The sequence below is a fragment of the Suricata suricatta genome, chromosome 2 (assembly GCF_006229205.1).
Source record: "Suricata suricatta isolate VVHF042 chromosome 2, meerkat_22Aug2017_6uvM2_HiC, whole genome shotgun sequence".
NCBI classification, from domain to species: Eukaryota; Metazoa; Chordata; class Mammalia; order Carnivora; family Herpestidae; genus Suricata; species Suricata suricatta.
The window spans coordinates 94,408,447-94,430,643 of NC_043701.1; the positions used below are offsets into that span (position 1 = coordinate 94,408,447).

At 34.9% G+C, this 22,197-nt stretch overlaps 1 protein-coding gene across 3 annotated transcripts in view; it reads right to left on the minus strand.

Annotated features, from left to right (window-relative positions):
• The window catches only part of TMEM196 (transmembrane protein 196), a 128,000-nt gene that overhangs the window by 76,852 nt on the left and 28,951 nt on the right, over window positions 1–22,197 (minus strand). The window contains exon 1 of one of the 3 annotated variants that reach the window (XM_029957684.1): window positions 14,923–14,987. The exons of 1 other annotated variant lie outside the window; for it this stretch is intronic. In XM_029957684.1, the coding sequence (XP_029813544.1) occupies window positions 14,923–14,943 (21 nt within the window). In that variant the 5' untranslated portion in view covers window positions 14,944–14,987. Of the gene's footprint in view, window positions 1–14,922; window positions 14,988–22,197 lie in introns of those variants that run through there. One more of the 3 variants, XM_029957691.1, reaches the window with a different exon arrangement.

The following is a 22,197-nucleotide window of genomic DNA, read 5'->3' on the forward strand; positions in this document are numbered from 1 at the left end:
ACCCTCCTACACTGTTGGTGGGAATGTAAACTGGTGCAGATGCTCTGGAAAACAGTGTGGAGGTTCCTCAAAAAACTATCCATAGAACTCCCTTATGACCCAGCAATAGCTCTGCTAGGGATTTACCCAAGGGATACAGAAGTGCTGATGCATAGGAGCACATGTACCCCAATGTTCATAGCAGCAATGTCAACAATAGCCAAAACATGGAAAGAGCTTAAATGTCCATCACCTGATGAGTGGATCAAGAAGATGTTGTATATATACCCAATGGAGTACTACATGGCAATGAGAAAGATTGAAATATGGCCATTTGTAGGAAAGTGGATGGACTTCGAGGGTGTCATGCTAAGCGAAATAAGTCAGGCGGAGAAGGACAGATACCATATGTTTGCACTCATAGGTCTAACAGGAGAGCAAGAGAAACCTAATGGAGGACCAGGGGGAGGGGAAGAGGGAAAGAGAGTTTGGGAGAGAGAGGGATGCAAAACTTGAGAGACTATTGAATCCTGAAAATGAACTGAGGGTTGAAGGGGAAGGGGGAGGGGGGGAAAAGAGGTGGTGGTGATGGAGGAGGGCACTTGTGGGAAAGAGCATTGGGTGTTGTATGGAAACCAATTTGACAATAAACTATTTAAAAAAAAGAATTAAATAATATATTTTAATAGTCTTGTGTAATGTCTGGGATATTACATATACCCAATCATACATTTATTATCATATTATTACTTGTTGAAATTATTTTTTGAAAGACAAATTTCAGTATGGGCATATAAACAAATTTCTCTTTCAGGAGAAGAAATGTCAAATAATTGAAAGTGATACATCCTTGTTTTAGTACACCAAGAGACAGGAAATGAAAGCAAAGGGTTATGCAAATACCCCAGGTCCTTTCCAAGGCTGACTTGAAAAGCATTAATCTTTCAGTCCTTTTGAAGAGGACTGGCATATCTTTAACCAAGAACTGGATTTTTTTTCCTAATCTGAGCTAGTGTATTCTCACACACTCTTACAGGTAGCTCTCAAATTCATTATATGATTTAAACTTTAGCCAGTGTTCCAGAATAAAAGAACTGCACTAACTATGCTATTCAAGGTCCTCTAAAGACCAAACCCAATCTGTATTTCCAAACATTGTCTACTATTGCATTTTAGTCATTCTATGCTCTAAGTCAACTGAACTACTTTCTCTTTTCTATCTACATCCCATGGTTTCCCACTTGAATTCTTTTGCTTGAAGTTGTTGCTTTTCCCTCCCATAACTTCCTCATAATTTCTGTCTGTATTTACCCATACTGACAGGCACTGCTCATGAGCCCTGATCTGGAAAGACTTCCTACAAGCAGAACGAATCCTCCCTGATCTAAATTATTCTAATACTTTGACTCTAATCCCTCTGATGACATTTGTCACCTTCTTCATTATATTATATTTAGGTATGGTTAGCTTCCCTCCGAGGCATTATTAGTACCTAGACAAGAAGAATTGTAGCTGATTCACTTTTATACTTTTACAATGCTTGACATAGTGCCTGGATGCAATACAGGAAATAAAAAATGGGAGAAATGGTTTATTTAGGTTTCCTTGTATATACTGTATCCATTACAATTTTAACTTTATTTTTAGGATTCTAAGGCCACCTCTGTCCCTCAGGACATGCAAAAAATGTGGACTCTCTTTTTGGAGAGTGTATATAATTTCTATGCCATAGAATCTTAAAGAGACATCTTGACTTTGCAACTATCAGCAGAGTTAAACAGATATTGAAAGATCTTCAAGCCCCGGATACTTTGCTATTACCTTATGTTCTCTGAAATTTGGATTCCTGTTTTAGAATGTTAGGAGTAAGACTTTTCTCAGTATTACAGAAAGTAACTTACAAACAATTTTGCAAATTCGAAGTTCTTTTAAGCTGTTTTCTTTCAAGTGTTAAAATTTCCTTTACTGTTTTCTCTTCTTCACAAATATTTTCAGGGTTCTTTGACAAAAATAAGATGTTTGAATACGTCATAAATGTGTTTAAAGACCAATCCTTATGTATTTCAAGTAGACTAGTGGTTCATTAACCCTCTAATACAAGTAAGTTACACTTCTACATTTGATATGTTGCTCTGAAAATGGATGAAGATTATAAAAATAGAATACTCATACTAGCACACATTTTATATTAAATGACATTACATATTTTCATTTATACAGTAGATTCTGTTTTAAGACAGAATTGTATTTGTTGCTATTTTTATGTTGAGTGTATAACTTATACACTATTATCAAATGAGAAGAGAGACCTTTTAAAAAATTTAAACTGATGCTTAAAATGAACTATTTTGCTACATACCTATCAGAATGGCCAAAGTCGAGAACACTAACAATACCAAATGTTGGCAAGAATGTGGAGCATCAGGAACTCTCATTCATTGCTGGTGGGAATGGAAAAAGGTACAGGCACTTTGGAAGGCAATTTGGTGGTTGCTTACAAGACTATATATACTTTTTCTATATGATCCAGCAATTGTGCTTCTTAGTATTTACCCAAAGGAGATTTACACAAGAGTCTGCATATGGATGCCTGTATCAGCTTTATTCATAATTGCCAAAACTTGAAAGCAGCCAAAATGTCCTTCAGTAGGTGAGTGGATACATAAACTTCAGTGTATGCAAACAATGAGTTATTATTCAGCACTGAAAAGAAATGAGCAAGCAAACCTGAACGTATCCTGAAGGTATTATGCTGAGTGAAATAAGTCAGACAGAGAAAGACATTGCATGATCTCATGTACATGTGGAAAAAAAAGCCAAACTTACAGAAACAGAAAGTGGAATGGTGATAACTGGGAGCAGGTGGTGGGGGAGGGAGGGAATCAAAGTGCACAAAGGTCCAGCTGTAAGATGAACCATTTCTGAGGATACAGTCCTCAGATACAATTTTAAATACAAGAAAAATGAAGTAGGAAGTAAAGATAGTTAAGACTAGAGAAGAAAGGCAGGGATGAGATCATGACAACCCTTAGAACTCAGTGCTCTCTCTAGTTGGTTATAATGGTTGAAGAGCAATAGTGACGAGATGGGATTTCCACTTAGAGAGTTTGCTGGGATTGTCGTATAATTTTGAAAGATTATATTGGATGGAAGGGGGTCATTTAGAAGGATATTATGGAAACCCTGGGGAGTGAAATTGGTTTCCTGGACTAGGAGAAGATCACTGAGAATGGAAGGGGGGAATGGGTATTCACGGTTAGGAGTTATAATCAAAGTATTTTGGAAATTGTTGAAGTGTGGAATGAAGGAGAAGAAATAATGAAATACACTGCCTCTGTCAGTGTCTTGATCACTATAAATTTAAGTACAGGATTGGTTGGTTTGGGACATAGAGAGTTTGAGTTGTTATGGAACATTCAAGCAAGTAGATTAATGGAGAGCTGGGTAGTCAGACCTACATCTGAGGAGTGGGGATTTTGATTTGGGAGTTAGATCAATGGTAACTGAAGACTAAGAATAAGAGAAATGTCCCATGAGAGAAGACCCTAGATGAAAGAAACCTAGAGAATCGGCAATATGCAATGAGCTGGCAGAAGAATCAGTGGCTAGGGTGAATATTGAGCAGACGTTGCCAGGAATTTAAGGAAAGGAAAACCAAGAAGTTATGACGGGATTCTAGAAAAGATAAAAAAGTACTTAAAGAAGAATGGAGTGGGCATCAGTTAATTATTGAAGGTTAAATAAAATACATTCCTCAGGTATACATTATATGTGGTACGTTATTTATAAATATTTACTACCAGTAAGCACATAGCTGATTAGAACAATGGTACATTATCATCTTTATTTTTATGATCAATACCATTAATTAAGTCTGATTAGAGGTATCATTTTATTTTTAGCTGTTTTATAATTTCAATTTTATAAACATATTTTTGTTCATTTTTCCTCCTGAAGTAGAATGAACACTCTTTATAACTGAACTAAAACTGACAATCTTGCATACTTCAAAATCCAAGTAGTAATATTCAGTTATGATCTGATAATGATCTTAAGATGACTATGGTGACATTTAAATTTTTTAATTAAAAAAGATTTATTTTTTAATGCTTATTTACTTTTGAGAAAGAGAGAGTGAGAGATAAACAGCATGAGCAGAGGAGGGGCAGAGAGAGAGGGAGACCTAGAATCCAAAGCAGGCTCCAGTCTCTGAACTGTCAGCAATAGGGCCTGTCCCAGAGCTCCAACCCATGAACTATGAAATCATGACCAGAGCTGATGTCAGGCACTTAACTGACTGAGCCACCCAAGTGCCCCTAAAAAATTGTTTTTTAATGTTTAAAAATGTTTTTGAAAGAGAGAGAGATAGAGAGTGAGTGGGGGAGGGGCAGAGAGGGAGGGATTCACAGAATCTGAAGCAGATTCCAGATTCTGAGCTGTTAGCACAGAACTGGATGCAAGGCTTGAAACCATGAACAGTGAGATCATGACCTCAGCAAAAGTCAGATGCTTTAGGAGCTGAGCCCCCCAAATGCCCCTAAATTTTGAAATCAAATAGCTACTGTTACATAATTTAAATTTAACTAGCTGATGATATTCTTAGAATGTGTTGTATTGTCTGTGTAGTGATTTACCTTAAAATGCTTCCAAATAAACAGTATACTGTCTGATTTACTTGAATCTAAACTCAAGAAGTAATTTTTAGTGTCCGAACTACCCTAATTAGGAGTCAACACTCTGGAAGTGGCTCTTTAAACTTTATAAATATCATGATCAAAACTGTTACCAGAAGTATATTAATTAGCATAAAGGATGCTAGAAGAAATCCAAGATGCGTTGTTAGCTATAAAATTCTATGAAATATGAAAGCTTTATTTTTAAACTGAGGAATGGAATAAGCTGATATAACTTTTTAATATTCAAATTTGATATTCTAAAACACTTTTATATATAAACATACATGCTAATTTTCTGTGTAAAACAAGACCTAAAATTTTTTAGAGATAAGAATTAAAAATCAATTTCAGATTTTGACTTTGCTGAATTCAATAATAGGATAATTTAAAATGATAAATGAATTTATCAATTTTTACATGTGTATGTTTCAAAAATGTACTTTAAAAGTATAAGCTTTCCAATTTGAATGAAGGACTGTTTGCATTTTAGAGTGTTTACCACATGGTTTTTAATCTTGAAGATCAACAGGGATGTCTGATCAAATTTTGGATTAAAAGACCATGATCCTTCACCCTTCTCTCTCATCTTTTACTGTCATATTAAGGAACCTACAGACGTTTAGCCTCTAGGGACAAGCAAGAGAATTCTAGGTGGAAAGAATCACTCTTGGGTAAAGGAAATTAAGTAGAAGAAAACTCTCACAACATTATCTCTCTGACTTCCAGAACTTCATGTTAACCATCCTAGGAACTTCCAGAGAAAGCTATTACACATTCAGTGTTTTATAATCCTCAGTGTCAAGATTTTTTTCTACATCTAATGCAAATGCTTAACTGACTTCCTTTTTTCTTACCTCCAGGCAACATTCTACCCTCAGGAGGATGAGAAGTCCTTAGAGGTTATTATTTAGCTGTTCCCTTGTTATTTCAATGGATGCTCCTAGTAATGAAACTCATACCAGCTTGGGAACTCCAAATCAGGGGTGGGAGAGCTGAGGAAGAAGGCTGGACAGAGAGCAGATAGCAAAAATCACAGATGACAACAGTCCATGTAGGGATGACAAGCCAAGTGCGGAAGTTTTCTGGCAGAGAGGGAAAAGGCAACCAGAAGCTAGCCAGAAATAGCATACCCTAGAATATAACATAAGTGACAACACTGTGGATTTCTTAGAAAGATAGACTTCTAACAGTTCATAGATTCAAGCAAATTTTGCCTTTAAAAGTTGTTAACAAGTGAGACCATACATTTATCGAATGTTGGTGTGATTGCCCAAAACTATTTTGGACTTTTTTTTGGAAAAGCCTTCAGAACCTTAGGTATGCTCATCTAACTCTCCTTAATGGAAGGAGATTTCCAGGTATTAGAGGAATATTTATCAAAGTATATAATTTCCCACAAATTACCTCAGAATCATCTAACATATCTAGGTAAATAAGAATTTCTTGGGTTTCAATAAAACACTGCAATAAAAGATGATTTGGTAAACATACAGAATTCTGTGGGGCCAGATCTGGAGGCTGTGCACAGTTATACAAATGTGGACCATGGATACATATGACTCTAAAGGAAAGAAATGGATTTTCTCATGTTGCTTGTCAACTACATTAGACTTTTCTGGAAGAAAATTTCCAAATGTTTTAAGAAACACTGGTAACATTGAAAACTTTGAAGATCTCTGAAAATATATAAAATGTGCTATGTCTATTTTAAAAGGTACCATTTATTTTAAGTTTTTATATAAATTCTAGTTAGTTGACATGTAGTGTAGTATTGGTTTCAGGAGTGGAATTTAGTGACTTATCATTTACGTGTAACACCCAGTGTTTACCATGACAAGTGCCCCCCTAATGCCCATCACTCATTTAACCCATCCCCTGCTACTTCCCCTCCAGCAACTCTGTTTGTTCTCTAGAGCCAGGAGACTCTGACACTTTGCCTCCCTCTCTTTTCTTTTCCTTCCTTCTCCTATGTCCCTCTGTTTTGTTTCTTAAATTCCACATATGAGTGAAATCCTATGGTATCTGTCTTTCTCTGACTGACTTTATTTTGCTTAGTGTAATACACTCTAGCTCCGTCCATGTTGCTGCAAAGGGCAAGATTTCGTTCTTTTTGATGGTTAAGTGATACCCCTAAGGGTGTATATGTATATGGTAAACATATATACCCCATCTTCTTTACTTATTCATCAGCTGATGGACATTTGGGCTCTTTCCATAATTTGGGGGCTATTGTTGATAATACTGCTATAAACATTGGGTACATATGTCCTTTCAAATCAGTATTTTCATATCCTTTGGGTAAGTACCTAGAAGTGCGATTGCTGGGTCATAGAGTAGTTCTACTTTAATTTTTTGAGGAACCCCCATACTATTTTCCAGTGTGGTTGCACCAATTTGCATTCCCTAAAAAGGTGCCATTTTAACATAGTCATACTTTGCAGTAAATTACTTTATGACTTTTTAAACCATTGACTGTATATTATTATAATATAAAATATCATTTCTCTCTGAGGAGATTTTGAAGTATCCCCTTGTGAAGGTGATAGGACATATTTTATTGAGCATTATTATTTGCATTCAAAAGAGCAAGAGTTACATTTTCCAAAATTATAATAATTTAATTAGAAAGTACTTCATTGAATAAGCTACACATGCTCCCTTCAACATTTTGATGCTTCCCTGAAGAGAGCAATTTTTTCCCAACTGAGAATACTATCCTACAAAGAATGTGGGAGGGAAACTGGAAAGTAAATGCTTATTTAGGTTAACTGTTCCTGCCCAGTCCCTTAGAGGTGCTGTTTAGTCAAAATTTTTCATTTCTACTATAATCAAATTTATAAGATGGTAATTTAATTTTATTTTCATTTTATTAAAGAATTCATATATTAAAGTCAATATTACAACCTGCCTCTTTGTACTAAATTAAAGGTGTTGTCACTTAAGCAGTAGCAGGTATTTTTTCCCTCTGATGTGAAAAGATAGTGGCAAAAAGTCAGTGAACACAATTTTCAAAAATTGCCTTTATAGCAGTGCTGTCCCATATCTAATTTAAGGAGAGTTGGTAAATGGTATTCACAGAATGGGCAAGATAAATTGAAGTCTTAGTGAGAGAACAGCAGATCTCAGAGAGCAAGTTTGCTGAAGACTTCAAGTTCCTCATTTTGACTTGGATACTTATATATAGTTATATATTACAACAGAAAGCATCTAAGTAATGCATGAAGTCCTCTTTTTTTTTTTTTGGTTGCTGCTATAAAATAGAAAGCCTCCACCCTATTCACCCCATAAAAAAGAGAAATGAAAGCCACGAATGAAGGTGTCATTGCTATACATGAGGTTTCAGCTCTAAGTCAGAAACCTATTTCTAAAAAAAGCAATTACTGGTGTCATTGAACTGGTTTGCATTCCATAGGGGAAAAGGCAGAGGATAGGGAATGAATAAGAGCTATCTAGTTTCTAATTGTATTACAGTTTCCTTAATACCTTAGCAATAACGTTCTTGCTTTCTCAGATGGGGCAGTGAAAGTATGGAAATTATCACCTAATTACTTCTAGAGGATGGGAATTGTGGGTAGGTAGTGAGCACAGACACTTTCCAGTCTCTCTTGTTCTCCATGAGCTAAAATGTAAAAGCTTCAAGGATATTGAGGGGGAAGAATGATGGCCTTCATTTAGGACAGAAAAGGGTCTAGGCCCTCTCTCTCCAGGGTTACTGCAAATCCCTATACTCTGAGACTGTTCTGTATCTAACCGATTTGCCTGTGAGTGTGTCTGAGGTGAGTTACGGCTCTTACTCTTCGTACAAGCAGGGAATGGAAATTGTAAAGAAGGCTTTGTTTTTTTGGAGTTATTTCTTCATAGTGGTTTTGAAGCTCCTTCAATTATTCTCACTGCATTATTTCCTGAGAGTAGGAAAACATTAAAATTTATTTAAGGCTTAATGTAAGACTCTAAGGCTGTATGCTTTTCTCACCGAAGTTTTTAAGATGATCCCTTTATAACCCATTACCAGAATTTTCACTAATATAACATCCAAATGACTTCTCTATGTATCATTAGCAATATCTGAATAGAATGCGATCCTGAATCAAAAGGACATTTTCTTCTCCTCCAGAGCCAATGGACCATAACTTTTCCCCCTACTAAGGTACCTGACTTTGCTTGACCTGGAATCACTCTCCCCTAGGCACTTGGTGGGTTAATAACATTGTAGATAAGATATCAAAAGTATTTGTAAATCATACATCTGATAAAGGACTAGTATCCAAAATATACACAGAGTTCTTAAAACTTAACAATAAAGATATAACCCAAAGATATATAAGTAAAACAACTCACCAAAGGAGATAAATATGTATGTATGCATATATATATAAATATATGTATATACATATACATACATATCAATATATATGTATATATAAACATATATTTGCTTATAATTATACATGATTTATTATATGTAATTCATATGTATAGTCACATATTATGTAATTTATTATAAGATGTGGTGGTACATATGATCGTAAAGTCTGAGAAGTCCCAAGATCTGCATTAGGCAAGGTAGACACTCAAGAAAGTAAAAGTTTAAGTCTGAGGCCAAATGCCTGAGAACTGGGAGAACCACTGTTATAAGTTCCTGTCTGAAAGCTGGGAGCTCAAGATCCAAGAAGAGCCCATGCATGAAAGGAATGTGGTTCCTGATGACTGCGTTCTGGATTCCAGTAGGAAGACTGCCAGTAAGTTGCTGGGAAAAAATGTACTGTATATGATATTGTCTTAGTGGCTACACGACATTGGGCATTTGTCAAAACTCATAGTACTTTATAGCAAAAAGAAACTGTACCTTGATGTAAAAAAATGTTGTTTTAAATTATATTTAGGACATCAAGGGATCTCAGGATGGCATATAGATGTGATTTTTAAAATCTGATTCTATTACAGTATAAAACATCAATGAAGGTGTAAGAGAAAGGTTGATGACTTAAGCAACTTTGGGAATGAATGAAGACTGTAAGACTTGATTCTATATCATCCATATATGCTGTGTACAAGCACTGTTCTCAAGTAGATAAAATTGTTCTCCATGGAGGGTGCAGGTTAGTGAATATAAAACAATTCAGAAACAACCATAAATTCCAGTCTCACTTATATTTGCTCTTCCTTTTTTTCCCCTGTAACAATTTTCTAGAACACCAGCTTACCTATTTGCTTACATACTTACTTACTTACTTATTTTGCTAAATGCTTCCACCATTTGAATGTGAGTTCTACAGAATAAGGCAGCTAAGATCTCCATCATGGAAGATTCTCAATAAATTTTGTTGAATCATTTTTAATTGAAGTGAACATGCATTGTTAAATATCAATGTAATGTCCACTGGAGACACAACCACACAAAAAAAAGATCACGCCCAAGCCCTCTCACCTAGAGATGAATCTTAAGTCCAACACAAACTTGCTCTATGACCCTGGAAAGCTACTTAAAATTCAGCTAGGGAAACTGCCATGGCATATGGTTAAAAAGCAAGTTCAAACATCTCTAACTGCTCCTACCTATATAATTAAATTTAATTTTATTCTCTACCAGTAATTTAGTGCTATTAAACCCAATATTGAAGCAGATACAGGAAAAAGAATACTTTTATCATAGATTTTAAAGATGTGTATCTCTAAAGACTTTTCAAAAATTGATTTTATTTATAATAAAAAGTAGACAACCTGAAGTCCTTGAAGGTGAAAGAAATAATATTTTAGTTGACTTTGTCTACATCAGAGTTTAGTCACAGTAGTGTTTCTATAGGAACAGTGTAATGAGTAGATCAGATGGCAAGGTTATTTGAGTAAGCTTTTGAACTAAAATTTTTGGTTTTCTGATTCACCATAGATACAGAACACCAAAAATTTGGGCCAATCTGGTAGTGATTACCATAGACTAGAATGATGGAAATAAAAACCCCAATTCTAATGAGTAAAGAGTTAGGGTAAAATGATTGATTCTCTATTAACCACTAAGTTCTGAAGATTGAATATCAAAGGTTTTATCTAATGTATTTAAAATACTTATTTCCCTTTAAGTGATAATAAAAACATGTTTAAGAAAGGGACTATAACTAGTTCAAAAGAGTAGAATAGTTTTAAGTATTTTTCAAACATCAGACATTTAAACATATTAAGTACTAAGAGTGGCTAAATTGCTGAATTTAAAAAAATAGAAATAATGTTATCTATTGCCTGAGACTGAATAATAAAATAACCCAACCAAATGATACAGAGAATAAATAAGTCTATGCATACAGGACCATATGCTAAATCTCGGTAACAAAACTTGACAAAAAGAGAAAAATTTCAATAAAATATCAGTTCTTAATCAAATTGTTGTTTCCTTGCAAAGGTGACTCAGTGTTTTGGCTATCATTAATAGTACCAAAATGGTCTTGACATCATCTGCAACCACATACTTTTCTTCTAACTTTCCAAGACACGTGTTCTCTCTGACAAGCCCAACCATAAGAGTAGCTTAGAACAAGATAATTCCAATGGCCATTTAATGTAGATAATAATCCTGAATGATTTTGACTTCAATTAGAGTGATCCATGATGTTATTGTTTCTTGGGGGGTTGTTAACTAACAGTATCCCAAAGAGGAGCCACATTACAATCCAAATTCTTCAAATATTTCCTGAGTGATCTGTATAATTATTCCCCAGATGGTAAGATAGGATCTAGGAGTTAGAAAATGAGTGCTACATTCTATCCCCTTTAGGTTGTCCATAATCTTGTAAAGAGAACAGACTGTCCACAGTCTTGTAAAAGAAAGTAAGTAACAGTTCAAGGTGATATATACCAATAAAATTATGTGCAATCAATTTTACAGAGTAGAGATTGTGTTTAGCAAGTCAAAAAGTCATTAAATCTTTAAAGAAATACTTAACTATATTTTTAATTGAAAATTGACAAAGAAGAGTTTTATAGCCATCAGTCTGAGCATAGGCATGCCAGAGAATAAAAGCACGGACAAGGCATAGAAGGGATATTCAGGGACCTACCCGTATTTGAGTATTTCTAGAGCATGAGGCCAGAGACAAGGTCAATCTCAAGATTTCTACTTTTTTGGCACACCAAAAAAACATTACCTGGCTGGAAATTAGCCACTGAAGGCATGTGAACTTGAGGGGGAGAAGAGCAGACCGTGATCAGATAATCTTTTCAGAGAGCACGCTCTGGCAGCAGTGTGAACAATATACGGACAGAAGTGAGGCTGAAAGCAGAAGAGTTAGCGTCTGCTGAAACGGTAAGTGACAGACAACCGAGTGTTTGAACTAACACAGTGAAAGTGCAGAGAGAGAAAGCAGAAAATTTGAAATCAATTTAAGAAATTAAAGTGACAGGACTTAGTGATTAATTGGCTATTGGGGTGGATTATAAAGGAAAGAGAAAGGACCCTTGGGGACTTTGTGTACTGTAAGTTATTGCCTTCCACTGCTAGCAACAAATACCAGAATTAACAGTGGTTAAAATAAGTGCACTTTCTCTCTTCAATGAAGCAAGGGTGAAGGTAAGCAGTGTAGGACAAGATGATAGCAACACAGGGTTAGTGGAGACCTAGGCTCCTTTGAGCTGCTGCTCCACCATCTGTTTTTCTTCTTCATTAGAATTTACATTGTCCAAGATGGTTGCTGGAGATCAACATTATTGTCATATGCAAGGCAGAACAGGAAGTGAAAGGACCAAAATGAGCACAACTCAGCCTTTTCTCTCCCTTTTAAAAATTAGGCTTATAGAATTCTCATCTAACAACTTCTACATAGATCTCTTTGGCCAGAACTTAGCAACATGATCACCTCTCACAGCAAAGGTGTCTGGGAAGTGCTGTATTTTATCTGAACGCCATGCCACTCTGAATACTTAATGTTGGGCCACTAACCAAGAAGTAGATATTAGACAATTACTTTTTTTATGAGCATCTTGTAACCAACAAGAAATGTATACTGAAAGAAAATTAGGTGTGAGATAGAGAAGAGGGATGGGGAGTTAATGTATTTACTTTTGAATATACTGAATATGGTACACTGCTGATTTTAAGGAATGTACAACTAGCAGCAGGTGTACAAATATGCAACAGATAATCCAACTATTGGTTTAAAAGAAAAATTAGAGTTAGCTATATTGACTTGAGAGTCATCTATGGTATGAAAATTCTAAAGATAAGCCAAGAATTGTATAATTATCACATTCAAGTACATTTTTACACCTCCTCAGAAGTGTGTGTGTGTGTGTGTGTGTGTGTGTGTGTGTGTGTGTGTGTTTGAAGTGTCAAGGAATATGTAAAATATTCTCAAACACAAACCAGGCTGAGGTCAGTAATGGCTTCTGAGCTTAGGAAGGCGTCATCACCTTGATCTTGGGTGAAACTAGATACCGCTGGATCTTTTTTTAAGTTGCGTTATGACTCTAGATTGATGAGAAACAGATACTCTTTCTACTTTTACTTATCTAAATAAAGATTCCTAAAGTGCCTACAACCAAGCTCTAGGCCCTGGACTAAAGAAAAAGGAAGGCCAAAAATGACTCTATGTTACTTGATAAATATGACTCCACTCATGTCTTTTTATCAATTATCATGGAAATAAAAGTAAGTATCCTATTACTTGACATCCATATTTTCATGTCAGAAACTTTTACAAATTTATGGCATGTAACAACAAAGCAGAGTTATGTTTCTGTGAGAATTCCTGATGTTTTATTATCTCACTATTTGAGAGTCAAAGCATTCTATTCTCTAAGTAACATAGATCAATATATTGTATATTTACTTTCATATCTTATGAAAGGCCAAACTTATAATTATAGACATTATTTTCCAATGTGAAAACTGTAAGATACAAGCCTAAAACAGGACTGGTAGAATGTGTTCTTTGTGGAATATTAAGCTTCGTACTACTTGAAAATTTTATAATAAAAATGATTTCATATATTATATGTTAGTTATTCTGATAAGCAACTCCATTAGGCTAAATACAGTTTTGTTCTTTATATAATAATATTCTATTTTTTGAGACTTTTTTATACTTTGCTTATTTTCTATAAATAAGACTGGTATAATAAGTCTCAGAAAAAAAGGTCAAAACTTGTCTAGACTGGCTGCTAGATTAAAATCAGCTTCTTAAAAAGATTTATCAGCAAGCTAAATTCAGTCTTACTGGTTTGTCACATCTTGGAACTACATGGACTGTTAATTGTAAAGGACTTTCCTTCTCTGGAAATGATACCTCTCTGTGCTAGGATTAAAATTCAAAAGTGCTGAGTTATTGACCCTAGACCTAGTGCTAGTTTTCAGTCATCATTTAACTCTCTGTGAATGAGTTAATAAAAGGATGTGTGTGTGTGTGTGTGTGTGTGTGTGTGTGTGTGTGTGTGTGTAAACTCCATAACTTGTGAATTCAAAACATAATAATGTTTTTCCAGTTATACCAGGTAAATATAGTTCTTTGCTTACTTTCTATTCCATTTACTGTTGACTTAAATAATACTGAACAAACTGGCTAGCCTTTAAAACATCAGTGTAATCCTCTCATGCTGGTAACTGGGTTTCACCAATCTTTTTAATAATATAATCTCTTTGGTAACATCATACTCTAAGCTTTAAAGATGCAGTATTTAAGGAATTAAATAGAAACCCACTGTAAAATCCCTGATATAATTTGTAACAGCAGTGTGCTCTAATCACTATATAATTTCCTCCCTAAGTACATTCTTTCTAATCCTCAGGACCATATTTCTAAATCCTTAGGACTGTGCCTTTTGGAAAGGGATACTTTATTCCTTATTAAAAAGATTTTCAAGAGCTTTTCCTCAAATAGACGATTGGGCTTGATAAAATAGAAAAGGTTAAGAGAAAAATATTTTATTGTCCTCATCAGCTAGGAGCCCATGGGTTTTTCCTTTAGAAAATTTCAGTGAAACATTGATTTCACAATCACAAATATATAGTTATCTTCACATAGTTTATTAAAAATAAGCCTAAGTGACAATAAAATAAGTCTCAAAGTACGGTATGATTTTAAACTTCACTTGAATAGAGTACTTAGTTTAATTTTGTTGATTAATGCCATGCTACCCTTTGGTCTCAAACCTTGTGATTAAAATTACCTATCAGGTATATTGCTTTCTTGTCACAGTAAGAAAGAGAAAATATTAAACATAATTAAGTTTCTTAACTAATTAGGGACTCATGCGTCACTATGCTATAGCTTTATGTACTCACTCTCGTAGTGTAGCTCTCCATATGGGTAAGATGAAGAAGATGCAAGAAAGGGACAGGTAAGCTGTTATTCCATCTATAAAAGCCCATATTTCTTTATTAAAACAAATTCTTGTGTGAAATTGTTTCTTTCACTTTTGTCCCTTTGACCTAAAATTAAAGGTAAAAAAACCCATTTCCATAAAGTTCTTTGGTCGCCAAGTCTGAGGACATTGCCTATATGTCTGCAAATAATAATATATATTTTATATGTCTATAGTTCCGGAGAAATTACACACTTGGATTAAAGGGAAAATGTCTGTTCATCTTATGCTGAGTTTTATCTTAATGAGTGTTTGTTTGTTTGTTTCACTATGATGGAATATTAATGAGACTTGTTGATCTATTTCTGCATTATTTTTACCATTATCAAGATTCATCACCCTTCAAGTAGTTTTACCAGTAGTTTCCATATTTCAAGCCTTTTCTGAAGTTATCAGAAATGTAAAAGGTGAAAGATTTATATGATCTCAAGAGAAACCAGAGGATGAAGTTATCAGAAATGTAACAGTTAGCTACTTGATTTTGAATGTCCAGAGTTCTGCCTTGTCAAGTGAAAAAGACTCAAGGAGAAATTAACTGGTCACATATAATAACATACTATGCTATAGATAAGGGAAAATCCATATATAAATGTAAAAGTTTTACACAAAAGATAGCTCCTAGAAGGACTAATTTGTTAAAAGAGAAATAGCACAAGAAAAACTGTCAGCTGACCATAGCCCTTGGATTTCATTGCAACATTTTCTTATACTGTACCTCCTGCTATAACTGGAAGTGAGAACTAAGGGTTTAGAATTTCTCTGACAGATGCCTCTTTGACATCCATGTTCACTCCACCTGAACTACACGCTTTTGCTTCTGCTGCTGCAATCCTCACAAATAGCTTTAAAACAATTCACCTTTCACTAGGTCTCAAATATGACTCTTCAAACTATTTTAAGCAAAAGGGGCACCATGTTTTGCTTTTATTTTCACTAGAATATAAAATATAATTTTTGACATCATTTGGGATAAATAGTTACAGGTTTTGCCTGTTTGTTTGTTGGGTTTTGGGTTTTTAAAAAATATATCTTCAGAGACCTCCAGTCTCCTCATTACAAGATCATCCCAAGGGGAAACAATTTGATCCTGTTAGAATCCACATATTGAAAATAGGGAGGTCCATACTGAGTAAAGAAAATGTTATTTTTTTCCTGCATAAGGAGTACCCATGTTAAGCCTTTTCTGAATTAAAACATAGACATGAAAAGATGAAATCAGTTTCCTTTCTGAGCTTAGTCAGTGATCATGTAATCAAGCAGTTTGCATACTGTTAATTCAAGCCTGAAAGAAAACGACACCTTGGAAGAATACTGTGTGTTGGGTGCTCAGTGAGACTGTACCTTTCCTGAGCATTCATCAGATGAACAAATCTAAGGCTTTATAGTATTAAAACATCTCCAACTTTTCACCCGGGGCACAGAAAGAAAAACATAGACTCATAACCAACAAATGTTTGAAGATAGTGTTGATAAAAATGTCAAGAATTTTAAGTGGCCTCTGGTGTGTTTTTCACATTGAAATTTTAATTTGATTTAATGCTCAACTCTCCTCCTTCCTAAATCTTCAATGATTGGTTACATAAATATGAAATAAAAGAATAATTATTATATTTGAAAATGTAAAAGACTATTAATTAAAACTTTGAAGGCCTGGAATAAGATAAAATATTAGTTTTAAGGAAGCTAAATATTAAAATATAATTGTAACAAACTAGCAAATTGTGAATACAAATACAAAATATGAATCTCTTTTCTTGCAAAGGATTTATCTAGTCTGCCATTATGTTTTTAAGCTTTGCTGGGAATGGCCCTAAGCTTGTGTAATAACTTTCCTTTACTGGATACTAGTAAATATGTTAGAATGCTTCTTCTCTCTCAGAAAATAATAGGAGTTACAGATTTTATTTTTTTAGTATGGCTTTTTAAATTTTAGTTTTTAATTTTTTATGGCTATCTGGAGAGATCCATACTTTAGGATCTGCAGAATTGATATAACCCTGGATCATCTCAAATATAATGCCGTGTTTGAAGGCTAAGGGTTGCCATAAGATAACAGAAGAGATTTATACACCTTTGACCCCGTTATTTAATGGAATTGATTGGACTGAAGTGTGACGGGAAGAGGAAATATTGAGATGACAATGGAGATATTTTGTAATATCAAGGCTTTAAAAATATTTTTCTGCCTTTCCTTCATGGAATAGTACTAGGTAGTCAGGATGCCTGGGTGGCTCAGTAGGTTAAGCATCTGGCTTTAGCTCAGGTCATGATCTCAGAGTTCGTGGGTTTGAGCCCCAGGTCAGGCTCTGTGCTGACAGCTACCTCAGAGCCTGGAGCCTGCTTCAGACTCTGTATCTCCCTCTCCTCTGACCCTCCCCTGCTCTGTCTCTCAAAAAATAAATAAAAAAACATTAAAAAAAGAAGATTAAAAAAAGAAATTATTATGTAGTTGATGAAAACTCTCAAGAGTCTTCAAACCTACTTGACCTTTTTTGGTGTACCAGTCAAGGCTACATGGGAGATAACCTTGAGACAGGCAGGAGAAAACAGCGAGAGACAGAAACTGTGAGCAATTATTGCCAAGATGTCATGGAGACGATCTTGACCCCACCTAATATTGTGGGGATTGTCTTAGTCCTAGAAGAGGAATGCCCACCTACCTCACACACATTATCTGGATAATCAGGCATGCTAGTCAGAGAGAGAGTGGGATTATTCCGTCTATCATATCAAATATCCTCCTACTTCTTAGTTGCCTGAACTAGCTACTCTATCTCTACACCTCACAAGCAATACAAACCACCAAATAAAACTAGAAAAAGGATGAACTTTTCTTTTAACCTTTTGTCAAGATCAATACTTCCACAGAAACTCACATAATATTAAACAAGTACATGACAATAGCAGAATTGCAGAATTTTCTTTGTGAAAATTACAAAAAAATTGGGGGAAACCCCCTAAACTCATCATTTTAAATGGATCTGGGGCACCTGGGTGGCTCAGTAAGTTAAGCATTTGTGAGTTAGAGCCCCATGTCAGGCTCTGTGCTGACAGCTCAGAACCTGGAGCCCATTTCAGATTCTGCCTCCCTCTTTCTCTGTCTCTCCCCAGCTGATGCTCTGTTTCTCTCTCCTTCAAAAATAAACAAACACTAAAAAAAAATTTAAATGGACCTGATCAACTGACTGTTCAACAATTGGTAGTCTCTGGAGATTGGAGTTGAGAGTGTACTGTAGGACATCTGGTTATCAGGTGGTCTGCTAACATTAAAATAAGTTTAGACAAAATTTGCCAAATGAACATTTCCTATCACAAAGATACAAAAATAGTCATATGTCATGTTCTTGAAAAATTGGGGATGAATATATTCTCTGTCCTCAAGTATACCCATGAGCCTCTTGCCTAAGGAATTCACTCAAAGGTGAATGCACACATACCTGACATCAAAATCAATCGGGCTTGTAGTTGAATTTGACCACACAGTCCTCTATGTAACACAGACCAATGAACCGTGTAGAGTTCAGTATATTGTGTGTTACTCCAAAGTGTTCAGAACCTGGGCAAACTGGATCTTTATATGTTGTCTATGCCATAGATGTGCTACCATTCTGGTGAACCCCATATCTTGAGTATCACTAAAATCCACCAAACTAATTTCTGATCATCTTTATGCTAATGTTCCCTCTGGTGTATGAATAAATAGTTATTTGGAACCCCTTGATGGTAAAGCCATGTGCTTGGTTGCTTCAAACACTAACTACCCATGCCTCAAGTGTGAACTAAAGTTAGTTAACCCACACATTATTCTATGTTTTTCGACGGGACTTTAAAATAAGTTACCAATGTAATATTTATGCAAAGATTTCAGAATATAGAAGAAAGGAAACTTATTCTGAGGAATCAAATGAAATAAATCAAAAGAAGGGAGAAATTAATAACATGCAACATATAATATTAGGGATACCCAACCATATCTTAAATCTATCAAAGAGAATGCTTTGAGATCAAGAAACAGTGCCTAGTTAAAAAATAAAAGTATTGAATTTAAGCAAAACTGAGATACTATGAAAAACAAGATACTATGGCAAGTTAAGCCAATGAATTAGAAAGACAGTTAAAAAGAATTCTCACAGAACACAGCAGAAAAGGGGAAAGAGATAATGAAGAGGAAAAAAGAAGTGAAAGACATGACAGATTCAAAATACATGTAATATGAAATGCAAAACACGAGAAGAGAGTAGTTTCTACTATTTAAGAAATCCAAAATTGCCAACTGAATATTTATCCAAGTTATTTATGCTTACAATTAAACTCGAGGTTTAATACAGAATTTGAATAGTGATTATCATTCTAGATCTGTATTATCCAACATGGTAGCCACATATCAGTATTGAGAACTTGAAATACATCTAATACAAATTGAGATGTACTGGGGCACTGGGTGGCTCAGTCAGTTGGGTGTCTGACTTTGACTCAGGCCATGATCTTGCAGTTCATGAGTTCAAGCCCTGCTTTGGGCTCTGTACTGACCGCTCAGAGTCTGGAGCCTGCTCCAGCTGTGTCTCCCTCTCTCTGCCCCACTCCTGCTCATGCTCTCTCTCTCTCTCTCTCTCAAAAAATAAACATTAAAAAATTTATAAAATTGAGGTGTACTCTAAATGTAAAATTCATGTTGATTTTGTAGACTGAGTATGAAAGCAATATGAAATATCTAATTAAATTTTTTAATAATTTTACAGGATGAAATGATTGATATGCACAGTAAAGATATATTACTAAAATTTATTCTTCTGTTTCTTTTAACTTTCTCAATATATCTATTAGAAAATATTTTTATTGGACAGTGCTACTCTAGACAATACTAACTTGCCTTGGAAACATTTTACTGCTCTTATTTAGAATTACTTTCAAAGCCTTGGGGCACATTCCTGAGAAAACTTTAGAAGCAAATTTCACTTGAATGTGGATCAGATCTTGGAAAACAGTCAAAAGTTATTTTGAAGTAAGCCTGTTAAATGTGGTGGTGATAAAATTGGATAACACATGAGGAATCAAAAACAGAGTTCAGCAACTATATATTGAATATTCTAATTTTGAGTGACTCATAAACTGGATAGGAGTAATCTCATTAGACTTCTATTTCTTTTTCTATAAAATTAGAAGTTTCTACTAACTATTTTGAAGGCTTCTTAAGCCCTCTTCTAATTTTGTACATATTTTTCTTTTAACCTTAATGTTCTAAGATGGTGGAATTGGTTTTGGAATCTGCTGAAATACTTAAAGAATTATATTTTAGCTAAGTTCAAATCCATTGATGGCACTATTCACACTAAGAATAGAGACTTTAACCATCATACACAAGCCCACTAAGGTGCATTTCCTATTCTTTCTTTTCCTCTTGTGTGTGATTTCACTGGACCCTCTCTTTGTAAATGACAAAAAGGTTTACATAACTTGATTTTCCAAGTTAATTTAATTATACTATTTTCTTACATTTTGGTAATTGTTCCTCTGATGACATTAACTATAAACACTTCAATAGGAACTGAAAATAATAAAATTGTTTTAATTGGTATTTAGAAAAAAATCTTTCAAAGCTAGGTGAAAAGATTTATAAAGGTAATAAATCTTTTGGTCTTTTTCCATGTGGTTCTGGTAGAGTTTGCAATAGGAAAATAAATAAAATTCTTCCACTGCAAATGTATCTGTTATGTCTCTGAGCAGGAATGTGCTTTTTACTGAAACACTGAATGTGCATATGCTGTTTTAGTCAGATAACCTATGGGTAAAAAATACATATTCATTCATAACCTCAAATGCTCTGAAGTTTTCCCATTGATTTTCAATGAAGTCTACTACCATCATATATTTTTTTTCAAGGACTCTGGTATCTTCAGATACTCTGTGTATGGTCTCTGTGTTGTTGACTGGTGCAAAGTATTTTCATATGGTCTTTAGTGGATCACACAAAGCCTATCTACACGATTAAAAATGAACAAAGCCATTTGTTAATAAATTATTAAAGATGAAGCATCGATTCTGAGCATAATAACAGGCATTTTACCTATGATTTGAGATTCTCCAATCTTAAAGACAAATGTCAGTTCTACTCAATGTGATAATTAAGCAACTTGGAAAAACAAGTCTTAGAACAGAGTAGGGTCTCAAAAAATATTTGTTGAATAAATGAGCCATTGAGCTTTGTTGTAATAAAGGCTTGTAGCCTCCTTTCTCTATCTTCAAAGCCCGCAGTGGTGGGCTGAGAACTTTTCATATAATATCAATCTGACCTTGTTTCCATTGTCACATACCTTTCCCTGATTTCTTCTTCCTCCTTTCTCTACTTTCAAAGCACCTTATGATTACATTGAGCCCATTTGAATCATCCAGTATAATTTCTGATTCTCAAGATCCTAATAATAATTATATCTCTAACGTCTCTTTTGACACAGGTTCCAGGGATTAGGGCATGCATATCTTTGGGGAATTCTTATTTTATCCAACACATACACCAGATCAGGTATTGGTGCCCTTTACTATTAGGATTCAGTATGGCCAACAGTATTCACTACCAGGACCAGTATTCACCTTTACCATTCATTATCCTTTGCTATTTGTCTTGTGTTTCTTGAATTTATAAACTGTTAAAACTTGGTTACCTGAAAAACAGATTGAGATTCTGAGATTTTGAGAGAGTAATCCTAGGATCAACACTAGTCAGTGAGTGAATAACACAAAATAGAAGCTGACCTGTAATGAAATCACACAAAGGTTTTAGACAATACCATGGAAAGCTGAGAAGTTGGTATGGTCCTTCAGACTTGTATCATCTTGAGGCAGAGACCCTGGACCTTGATGTCTGAGGTCCAGGGTCTCTGCCTCAACCAGTCACTGGAAACTGGCTGCCTCTCCTCCCCTCCCCAGAGTCGGCATGGCAGAGGGACTTAGCTGAGAGCCTTGAGCAAGCAACATTCCCATCACCTGCGGGTATGAGGGTCTCCATTGGGAAAGGATTCTAAAAAGCATCCACAACACAAACTAAGCCAATTCCGGAGCAGTATTTTATGCCATGCTTTATGTCACTATTCTTCATTGTAGGAAAATCCAGGAGTAACTACTCTGACTTAAATATATTCCTCACAGAGCAATAGGACTCAGAATGCTTAAATTTAGTTGAGCTTAGTTTCTTAATCTT